The following is a 12197-nucleotide window of genomic DNA, read 5'->3' on the forward strand; positions in this document are numbered from 1 at the left end:
GAATCCAATGCAGGCTCATCAACGCAGCATTTAAGCACGGGTGAGCTCAGAGAAGGCTGCCGAGATATTTGCTTTGCTGATTGCCATTTGACATCTCGCACTATAGTCTCGCTACATCTGCTTGTTATGCCCCTGCATTGGTTTTTTTCTGTTAGTGTACTGCACTCGTTTGTAACCTCTACCCTGTGCAGGTATTTGAGTGTTTTTATTTTGACTTTTTGGCTCGCTGCCTATCGTCTTAGTTAACCTTCGAGTTTGTAGTATTGAGCTCCGTCAACCTGCAGTCACGGACTCCTTTTGTTATTTCTACTATCCCGCGATCACGTGTTATTTTTTTGTTTGCAATCAATAAACCCTTGTACGTATCCCCCGCTTGTTGTCCGCTTCGAGGTCCAACCTTGTTTCCGCATTTGCGGACGCTAACAATTATAAGTAATAATAATTGACCACAGCATCCCGTCTCTCTATTAGCCTCCTTTTTTCGGAAGGGGGGGGGGGGGGGGGGGGGAGTCCCTTATTTCTATTTCTTAAAGGTGGCAACCCTACTTTGGAAACAGTTCCCAAATTACTGCAGCATTTCTTTAAGTAAAAGACAAAGTAAAGTTGACGTAGTGAACTGACCAGATTGTTGCACCGGTCCAGCGACCACGCAGTCCTGCTCTTGCAGGCTCAAACTCGTTGTGTTCATTCACGCTTCGTCTTCAAATGTTTTATCACGTTTGAGGTATTGAAACTGGCCGATTTAACTCCACATCTCGAAACTTTCAGGCCGCAAATCTTGCATGCAGCCATTGATTTTAATTGACGGGATTTCTATTTTGAAATATTTCCCGACCGCCGCTTTGTCGGCGCCGCCAAGCGGCCTTGTCATTGGTCAGGAGTGGCTATTGGCCCGTTCTCATTGGTCTGGAGCAGGCCAATAGCGATAGCTGCTTGGTGTTCACGTGTCATCACACAACACGGAGACAGAGTGTAGTGAGCGCCAGGAGGAAAAAAAAAGGCTGCGGTCAAATGTTATAATAATGGACCGGTAAATGGTATCGGCGCCGTCTTTGTTGCTACTCGCTGATACCGATACCACCGTTTCGGGCCGGATCGGCGCCCCCTGCCGATACTAGTATCGGTATCAGTGCATCTTTATCTGTAACGTTAAATACAATTAGAAAACAATTTAATTTAAAAAATATATATATATTAAAAAAAGGCATGGCCGATATTTTTTTGCCGATTCCGATACTTTGAAAATGACGTGAAATGACGTGATCGGACCCGATCGATCGGGACATCTCTAATTTCGATGTTTTGTCACACCCCTAATACAAAGCATTAAAAATAGCATTGCCAAATTCCAAGTTTACCACAAAGCATTAAAGTGAAACCTGGTCGACCTTGATGACTAAAACAAACACTTTCATTTACTGAAATAGAGCAGAATATATCATTAACATTCCTGTTGCACACAAATTAGGAGTTCAGGAAAGAACTACACCAGCAAAACAACCAACTACTTTTTGGCAGCTGGCTTTGAATTGACCTATATTTAGTGGGCGCAAAAGTACTTCAAAAAATGTGGGGACGAGAAATGTTAACTAAATAGGTCATGAAGGTTGAGACCTTTCTGAATTCAATAGGTTGTAAACTTTGGCATCTGCTTTGAAATTATGATTGATTTTGTCAGCCTTTAAATTTGGAGACAAGCTAATTTCCTTCTTGTGATCATTCTAAAATTAACTTTTCCGTCATTTTCTCAATTGCGGCGACCTTTGCTTTTATCAAAAGGTGAAGTGTAGAATGTATACACAGCCCACAGCTCTTGCCCACAAAGAGGAAATCCTCTCTTTGTCCTAGCATCTTTAGTTCTGCTATACTAGTATGTTCTTCATGCTTTTACTCACTTTAAAGCTTTTTTTTTAAAAAAAAAAAAACATGTCATCAAATGTTTTCTGGAACAAATAGACGATTTTATCTGCCAAAAAGCTGCAAATATGTTTCATCATGATACAGTCTTCACACTACGATTTAGTCCTTTTGACTCCTTCATATCACGTGTCACACTGCCACCATCATGTCTAACTCAATCCAAATGACTAAACAAATGTATTTTCCTGATATCTTTCTTGGATGATTAACTCGGTCGTAAAATATTCATGCGTCCCAAAAGAGCAAAAATATTTCCTGCAAATTGTTCTCCCATAGTCACTAAATAAGCACATTTTGCAGAGGTTTCGCTTCTTTAATACCGTCGGACTATAAGGCGCACCTGACTATAAGCTGCAACCCACCATATTTGACACAAAAACGGCATTTGGTCATAGATAAGCCGCACTGGACTACAAGCTGTAGCCGTCCTCACTGTATTATGGGATATTTACACCAAAAATTTTAACCGGTAACACTTTATTTGACAGTGGTATCATAAGACTGTCATAAAACCAAATTAACCACCATGAAAAAGCTTTAAGAAATTTAATTTAAAGCTTCTTAAAGCTTTAAGAAGCTTCATTTGGCCATAACTGCTCCCATGAGGAAGACATTCAACCTCTGATGCCACCTGCTATTAACACTGTTGTCGTCAAACATGCCTCCTATCATGCATTGCAGCTCTACAGATGGAAATAACAATCAAAATTGATGTTCTGTGCTAATTATTTCTTCAGTTACTTTTCCTGTTGTTTCATTAATTGCTTGTCATGGTATATGGTGACACTTTATTTGACAGTGGCATCATAAGACCAAATGAACCACCGTGAAGCTTGGAACCAATTGGCTGCAAAGCTTCATTGCTTCAAGAAGCTTCAATTGGCCATCACTGCTCCCTTGAGGGAGACAGTTAACCTCTGCTGCCACCTGCTATTAACACTGTTGTCGTCCAACTTGCCTCCCAGCATGCATTGCAGCTCTAAAGATGGAAATAACAATCAAAATTGATGTTCTGTACTAATTATTTCTTCAGTTACTGTTCCAGTTGTTTCATTAATTTCTTGTCATGGTATTTGGTAGTACTTTATTTGATATAGGCATCATAAGACTGTCTTAAGACCAAATGAACCACCATGAAGCTTTGAACCAATTGGCTGCAAAGCTCCATTGCTTCTAAAAGCTTCATTTTGCCATCATTGCTCCCTCGAGGGAGACAGTTAACCCCTGCTGCCACCTGCTATAAACACTGTTGTCGTCAAACATGCCTCCTAGCATGCATTGCAGCGCTACAGATGTAAAAAGCAATCAGAATTGATGTTCTGTGCTAATAATTTCTTTAGTTACTGTTCCAGTTGTTTCATTAATTACTTGTCATGGTATATGGTAACACTTCATTTGACATTGGCATCATAAGACTGTCTTAAGACCAAATGAACCACCATGAAGCTTTGAACCAATTGGCTGCAAAGCTCCATTGCTTCAGGAAGCTTCGTTTGGTCATCACTGCTCCCCTGAGGGAGACAGAGAACCTCTGCTGCCACCTGCTATTAACATTGTTGTCGTCCAACATGCCTCCCAGCATGCATTGCAGCTCTACAGATGGAAATAACAATCAAAATTGATGTTCTGTGCTAATTATTTCATCAGTTACTGTTCCAGTTGTTTCATTAATTGCTTGTCATGGTATTTGGTAATACTTTATTCGACAGTAGCATCATAAGACTGTCTTAAGACCAAATGAACCACCATGAAGCTTTGAACCAATTGGCTGCAAAGCTCCATTGCTTCAAAAAGCTTCATTTTGCCATCACTGCTCCCTTAAGGGGGGCAGTCAACCTCTGTTGCCACCTGCTATTACCACTGTTGTCATCAAACATGCCTCCTAGCATGCATTTCAGCGCTACAGATGTAAATAACAATCAAAATGTATGATCTGTGCCAATTATTTCTTCAGTTACTGTTCCAGTTGTTTCATTAATTGCTTGTCATGGTATTTGGTAACACTTTATTTGACAGTGGCATCATAAGACTGTCAAAAGACCAAATGAACCATCATGAAGCTTGGAAGCAATTGGCTGCAAAGCTTCATTGCTTCAAGAAGCTTTATTTGGCCATCACTGCTCCCTTGAGGGAGACCGCTAACCTCTGCTGCCACCTGCTATTAACTTCTGCCATCAAACATGCCTCCTAGCATGCATTGCAGCGCTACAGATGTAAATAACAAATCAAAATTCATGTTCTGTGCTAATCACTCCTTCAGTTACTGTTCCAGTTGTTTCATTAATTGTTTGTCATGGTATTTGGTAACACTTTATTTAACAGTGGTGCCATAAGACCATCATAATCATAACATGACACTGCCGTGAGCATTAATAAGTGCTTATGACAGAAATAATCTTGTGTCATCTGGAAAATTATCTCACTTTTGAATGGATGTTAAAGATCCGAGCTGGACATAAATGGAGTTAGTGATATAATTTGGCGGATGACATCTGTCATATGCATTCATTAATGCCCATGATAGCGTCATGTCATAATTATGATGGTCGTATTCACCCAATAAATCAACAAATAAACCGCATTGGACTATAAGCCGCAGGATTCAAAATGAGGGGAAAAAAGTAGCGACTTAAAGTTTGAAAATTACGGCAATAATGTACTGTGTTTGATGCTACTGAAAGCCTGGCAGGAATTAAAACCAAAAAGAAAAAAGCTAAAGTAATAAATGTAGATCACAACAATCTGTAAACTTTTAATTTACACCCGACATCTTTTACGTGACAGTATCCATCAAAACTAAACAATCACATAATACTGCAACTTGTGAGTTTGAAGAATGACCTTGGCATGCTTGCACGCTTATCTTAGCCTGTAACTCGTTCGATTCAATTGCATATTGCCGGTAACCCTTATTTGTCACCAGAGAGCTCAGAGTTCCTGAAATAGCGATCGTCCACCCCCAGGCCTCTGCGCTACCCTCAGCTGTCAAAAGCCAGCTGGAGTGAGAGCTATGGTGGGCGTGGATAAATGGATGACGGATAGCCAGTGTGTCATCTAGAGTGTGTGACACTCTGGTATGGGCCCTTAGTCAAATATACATTGCTTTGAAAGTATAAACGCCATTTCATGTTGCTAGTAAATATAGTGTTGAAAAACAAGACTTCTGAGTGGGGTGAAAGTGGGCCGGTGTTCTGCCAGACAAGCATACTTTATTGGAACAGCACGATACAATGAATAATATTGTAAACATGAATAGGTCAATGTGGGAACACAGAATGTGACCCACGGTGAAAGCTGATAGCGGAATTTACCATCCGAAACGGTTCAAAAACAAATAAAACGCATGGCTCCTTTTGGGTATAAGTAAATTAAAAAACATGTATGCAATAAAATGTAGCATGAAACCATCGGTAAAATCAACATTTCGCTAAGTTCATGTGCAATTTCCTGCTCGGACATGCACAGAAATGCGATGTATGCCCATCTGATAATTATCCAGATATGTTAGGACACCGGAACGGTCTGATACACCATTCCGGTAAAAGATTCAGGGCTGAAACGGGGCAAAACAGTGCTTCAATCCCGAAAATATGACGGCAACTGTAAAACTTCTATGTTAAAAAAAAAACCTCCATGCTGCCGCACAAGCATCTCATCTCCAAGAAGAAAACAATCAACTAACGTCAGATTTACATACACAAGTGTTAACAACAAGCACAATAAAGTGCTTGTGTAGCGTAATCCGTTTCCACCGGTATTTATTATTTGTTTATTTCACGGAGTTCTGCTGCCCAGCATCTCTTTCTGAGACTGATGAGCCGCGTCCATATCAAATCATAGCAAATCACCCTTGACTCCGTTATCCGTTCAATTGAATGAACGGCTGACATGTGTTCAGCATGGATTGTTAGCTGTGATTGGTTCAAACGCATATGCTTTCTGGAACAAAAACAACAACAACAACAAAAAGAAAAACAATTGCATGTTCAATTAATGCGATAAAAAGGGCAATGACATTGTCATTTAGTATCATCCGGCAAATTATAGTGGGGCAAATAAGTATTTAGTCAACCAATAATTGTGCACGTTCTCCCACTTGAAAATATTAGATAGGCCTATAATGGTCAACATGGGTAAACCTCAACCATGAGATACAGAATGTGGAAGAAAAAAAAAAAGAAAATCACAATGTTTGATTGTTAAAGAATTTATTTCAAAATTAGAGTGGAAAATAAGTATTTGGTCAATACCAAAAGTTCATCTCAATACTTTGTTATGTACCCTTTGTTGGCAATAACGGAGGCCAAACGTTATCTGTAACTCTTCACAAGCTTTTCACACACTGTTGCTGGTATTTTGGCCCATTCCTCCATGCAGATCTCCTCTAGAGCTGTGAAACAGCCCAAAGCATGTTTCCACCCCCATGCTTCACAGTGGGTATGGTGTTCTTCAGATGCAATTCAGTATTCTTTCTCCTCCAAACACGAGAACCTGTGTTTCTACTAAAAAGTTCTATTTTGGTTTCATCTGACCATGACACATTCTCCAAGTCCTCTTCTGGATCATCCAAATGCTCTTTAGCGAACCGCAGACGGGCCTGGACGTGTACTTTCTTTAGCGGGGGGACACATCTGTCAGTGCAGGATTTGAGTCCCTGTTGGCGCATTGTGTTACTGATAGTAGCCTTTGTTACTGTGGTCCCAGCTCTCTGTAGGTCATTCACTAGGTCTCCCCGTGTGATTCTGGGATTTTTGCTCACCATTCTTGTTATCATTTTGACGCCACGGGGTGAGATCTTGCATGGAGCCCCAGATCGAGGGAGATTATCAGTGGTCTTGTATGTCTTCCATTTTCTAATAATTGCTCCCACAGTTGATTTCTTTACACCAAGCATTTTACTTATTGTAGATTCAGTCTTCCCATCCTGGTGCAGGTGTACAATTTTGGTGTCCTTCGACAGCTCTTTGGTTTTGGCTATAGTGGAGTTTGGAGTGTGACTGACTGAGCTTGTGGACAGGTGTCTTTCATACCGATAATGATTTAAAACAGGTGCCATTAATACAGGTAACGAGTGGAGCCTCGTTAGACCTCGTTAAAAGACGTTAAACCTCTTTGACAGCCAGAAATCTTGCTTGTTTGTAGGTGACCAAATACTTATTTTCCGCGCTCTAATTTGGAAATAAATTCTTTAAAAATCAAACAATGTGATTTTGTGCTTTTTTTTTTTCCACATTCTATCTCTCATGGTTGAAGTTTACCCATGTTGACAGTTACACGCCTCTCTAATCTTTTCAAGTAGGAGAACTTTCACAATTGATGGTTGATTAAATACTTATTTGCCCCACTGTATATATCGGAAGGTCACTTTCATGCGATGACGCTTTCCGGCCCCCCCTTAAAATCCGCTTATGGAGGCTACGGTTTGATTTACATTATTTCACTAGAAAGGGAAAATAGCTTTTTGTTAAAATATGGATTTTATGCAGAACAGGTATTATTTAGAACATTATTTCCGATTATTTATTTGTACAGTAAGAGTTGAAAAGACAGCTCTGAGAATTTGAATTAGCGTCTTTGGTTATACAGCTAATATTTTGTTATATAACTGAACTTTCTGTCCGGACAGAGGAGGCACACTTTAAATATATTAAAATGATAAGGCGTCTGAGTGAACTTCGAGTAAAATCTTTGTCTTTGTCTTTGTCTGTAGCGCCGCAATGCATGTCGTAGGCATGTTGGACAACGACATTGTTGATAGCAGGTGGCAGCAGAGGTCTCCCCCAAGGGAGCATTAATAGCCAGATGAAGCTTCTTGAAGCAATGAGGCTTTGCAGCGAATTGGTTCAGAGCTTCATAGTGTTCCATTTTGTCTTATGATGCCGCTGTCAAATAAAGTGTTACTGGTAAATATCTTTCGGTATAAACATCCCATAATACGGTGAGGACAGCAGCGGCTTTTAGTCCAGTGTGGCTTATCTATGAACAAATGCAGTATTCGTGTCTAATTTAGTGGGTGGTGGCTTAAGGCCGAGTTATACTTCCGCGTCAGACCTGCGCCGTCAAGGAAGACCCGAGTTACGACCCTACACCGTAGCCTGACGCGCGCCTCTCGAATTTCCTAACCTTCGCGTCGCGTAGACGTGTATGACGTGGCGAAAACGGACTGTGATTGGTCCGCTCAGACTGTTGTTTCCAGTTTAGCACGAAATCACCGCCATTATAGAATAGAATCAAACATTATTTTCTACACGCAAAAATGGACCAAGCCGACGGGAGTATCATCGAAGAGCAAGTCTCATCAAGACATTATTGTGATCGCCAAATGGCAAGGTCGGCGATTGAAAAAAAAAAAAAAGGAAAATGGAAGAACCACCGAGACGTGTGTGTTCGGAATCGAGGGGCCACACGAAGCGGTGACCCAGTCGGCCAAATACTGCCAACTTTTTATCACTTTATGTCGTATTTTTGGTTGGTGCACTTCATCATTTATTGTGTACATATGTTTGCTGTGAATCTGTGACTTATTTACGTGTCACACTTCAAGTATATGAAGAATAAAGCACAGATTTGGTGTCAAAAGAGTTGTTTTGATCTTTAATTTTCAATAACAGACAGTTCACACACGATACATCATCACTGATTGAGAGTGCCTTGTTGCTTTTTATGATAACGTTAAATCAAGGCTCCCAACGCAGTTTGGGAAGTTCCATAGACGCCAGAAATCTGCTATGGCTTCCCACTGGCTGGTTGTAGGACACGGCAAACAAATCGGGCTGGAAGGCTTTGCAGACCTTGAACGCAGTGCTCGACGCCAGTTTGAAGCTAGCCGCCACAGCTAGCTCTCTCCACCCGAGTCTAAAACTCTCTGTGCGGCATCAAAAGTCGGCCAGACCGCCTCGAAACCGTCTTCTGCGTCGCCTGCCCCTCAACATTTGTATGTTCAATATTTATTCAGTGTTGATGAGCCGAATATTTACTTTCAAGAGTTCCAACTAAAGATGCACCGATACAGATACTAGTATCGGCAGGGGGCGCCGATCCGGCCCGAAATGGTGGTATCGGTATCGGCGAGTACCAACAAAGACGGCGCCGATACCATTTACCGATCCATTTTTATAACATTTGACCACAGCCTTTTTCTCCTTCTGGCGCTCACAACACTCTGTCTCTGTGTTGTGTGATGACACGTGAACACCAAGCAGCTATCGCTGTTGGCCTGCTCCAGACCAATGAGAGCGGGCCAGTAGCCACTTCTGACCAATCAAAAGGGGGCTTTTTCATATGGACGAAAAACAAACCAGGAAATATGGCGGTGCCGCGGCGGTCGGGAAATATTTCCAAATAGAAATCCCGTCGATTAAAATCAATGGCTGCATGCAAGATTTGCAGCCTGAAAGTTTGGAGATGTGGAGTTGAATCGGCCAGTTTCAATACCTCGAACTTGATAAAACATTTGAAGACGAAACGTGAACGGACACAACGAGTTTGAGCCTGCAAGAGCAGGACTGCTATCCAGAGGAAGAAGGCCACTGGACCGGAGCAACAATCTCTGGTCAGTTCACTTCGTCTACTTTACTTTTATTGTCTTTTACTGAAAGAAATGCCGCAGTAATTTGGGAAGTGTTTCCAAAGTATTGTTGCCACCTTTCAGAAATAGAAATAAGGGACTCCCACCTCCCGAAAAAAAGGAGAGACGGGATGCTGTGGTCAATTATTATAACTTATAATTGTTAGCGTCCGCAAATGCGGAAACAAGGTTGAACCTCAAAGCAGACAACAAGCGGGGGATACATAAAAGGGTTTAATGATTGCAAACAAAAAATAACACGCGATCGCGGGACAGTAGAAATAACAAAAGGAGTCCGTGACAGCAGGTCGACGGACAAACTAAGACGATAGGCAGCGGTTACAAACGAGAGCAGCACACTAACAGAAAAACCCAATGCAGGGGCATAACAAGCAAATGTAGCGAGATTATTGTGCCAGATGTCAAATAGCGATCAGCAAGGCAAATATCTCGGCAGCCTTCTCTGAGATCACCCGTGCTTAAAAGCTGCGTTGCGCCCAGCAACAAAACACAATCTAACCAGCAGCAGAATGTGACAGTAATTTCATGAAAGTTGCACTGTTTGGACTTTGAGAGGTTTAAAAAAGTTTATTCAGTTCATTCAGAGTTTATTATTATGAATTTATTTTTACTTTCTTACTGTTGGGCTAGTATTATACATGTTTTATTAATTTCACAAATTTAGCACTATTTTGGCCTTTGAGAGCGGAAGGTTTATTCAACTATTGTCTACTAGGGTTTAGTGTACTTTTTCCTATTTTGCAAAGGTAAGCAACAGCCTGACAAAGCCTTGATAGCAATGATTTCACATCCAATTATGTAGCTCTTTGGAAAAAAAAAAAAAAAAAATTTAAGAAAAAAAATATATATAATCGGGGTGGCATCGGTATGGTACCGGTATCGGCCGATACTACACAGCCAGGTATCGGTATCGGGGCCAAAAGATGGTATCGGTGCAACACTTGTTCCAACTTGCATTGTTTATTTTTTCTCCGACTAGCGGAAGTCAACAAGCATGCCCCAAAACCGTACAAACATAACACCACATCCCTCTAGTGGCTTGGCGGTGAATTACAGAGCAACGCGTTCCCTCACCGCAGAACTATCGAATGTCGAATGACGCCGTAGTCGCTGCGCCGTCACCGCAACGCGGGAGTATAACTCAGGCTTTACAGTCAGGCACGCCTTGTAGTCAGAATATTACGGTAGGCGAAAAATAAAGACAAATTCCAATTTGGATTTGCACTTACCAGCTTCTCCATTTCCTGTTCACGTAGCCTCTCCTCTCTCTGCCTGCGGTGGTACTCCAAAAGCTCATCTTCATTATCGTTGATGGCTGATATGCTGTTCTTGCGTTCCCGGGAATACGGTTTCGTAAAATTACAGTCTTTATTGGATGATCCGATGGTGTTCTCGCAGGTCTTTCTTTGGCAACGAGGGCTCGTGGCAGGAGACGCGCCAGACAGAGTACCTGAGATAAGGCTGTTAGTTGAATGTCTGCCTCCAGTGTCCGAGGTGGTCACGGGAGATGGATTCTGGCCGTACAAAAGCCTCATGGCCTCAGCCTTAGAGGGAACTGCAGGTTTGCGGTGAGTCTTTGGGCTCTGCTGGACGGGTTTGACGGTCAAGCTCTGCGATCCTGGAGTCCCTCTGCGGGCCGTGTAAGGACTCAGAGGAGGAATGCTGGTGGATCCCGTCGGCTCAGGAGTCCGAAGCCTCTGAGGGATGTCGGTGGTAGGGAGCGGCTCTCGCCTGGGACTCGGGTGTCTCCTCTGAAGAGGGGAACCTCTCACTCGAGGACTGGATGTGGCCACCGGTGAAGAATTGTGACTTATACCCTGTCCGGACCCCCTGCTAGGCAGCGTGAGGCTTGATGTGACCTCTGACCTGACATTCCTGAGAAGCATGGGACTGCCTTGTGCTCTTTGGCCGTCGTTATTACAACTTGAGGTCACAGACAGGGATGTCCGCGGATGGGGCACAGGAACGTTGGAGCGCGGAGGCACAAGTGGAGCATTTCCCACTAAACTGTTGTTCTCTTCTTTTGCCGGGCCGTTTCTCCCATTCAACGTAGAGGGCTGATGAAGTGACGTTCGAGCTGTTTTGGGGGACGGTGGCACCTTCTGTGAGTCCTTTGCAGAGTTGCCAATTTTTGAGCTTGGAAAAGAATGGTGGGTCCCATTCAAGATGCTACTGGAGCCTGGAGAACCTGGAGAGGGCGGGGGGAAACACTTGTGCATTAGGATCGCTGTTAAATAAACAATGCGGCACACTTAGAAGGACAGTTGCACAAACACAAGTATATAAACATTGGGAAGCCAACTTTGGCAGCCCCTAAAAGGAAGAAAACGCCTGCTTGGACATGTTATTTCAAACGCATACAAACATTGTTTCTTTGTTGGCTAAGATAGTGATAAATGTCTAAGGGCCTGTGTTTTGCGGTTGGGATGTTATTCTGTTCAGTTGTATAGTAATCCTTCAGGGATCTGGAGCTGCTAAATATAAAAGCTGCAACAGTGGGACTCGCATGAAATCAGGGCTTGGTCAGGAAAGAGTGGGTCCAGCACAAGGAAGGGTGTGGTGCTTTCTTTATGTCCAATAAGGTCAGAGTAGAATGAAGTCAAGGCTGCAGCCACAATAGGTTACGCTTACCTGTACTTTCATTAATTACCAGTCTAACCGGATTCATGATCATTTTAAATGAGGTATT

At 42.4% G+C, this 12197-nt stretch overlaps 1 protein-coding gene across 7 annotated transcripts in view; it reads right to left on the minus strand.

Annotated features, from left to right (window-relative positions):
* The window catches only part of phldb1a (pleckstrin homology-like domain, family B, member 1a), a 79408-nt gene that overhangs the window by 37499 nt on the left and 29712 nt on the right, over positions 1–12197 (minus strand). For all 7 annotated transcript variants that reach the window (XM_057820093.1, XM_057820095.1, XM_057820094.1 and 4 more), the window contains exon 7: positions 10738–11696. In XM_057820093.1, coding sequence (XP_057676076.1) covers positions 10738–11696 — 959 coding nt within the window. The remainder of the gene's footprint in view (positions 1–10737; positions 11697–12197) is intronic.

This window comes from Corythoichthys intestinalis, chromosome 18 (assembly GCF_030265065.1).
Source record: "Corythoichthys intestinalis isolate RoL2023-P3 chromosome 18, ASM3026506v1, whole genome shotgun sequence".
NCBI lineage: Eukaryota > Metazoa > Chordata > Actinopteri > Syngnathiformes > Syngnathidae > Corythoichthys > Corythoichthys intestinalis.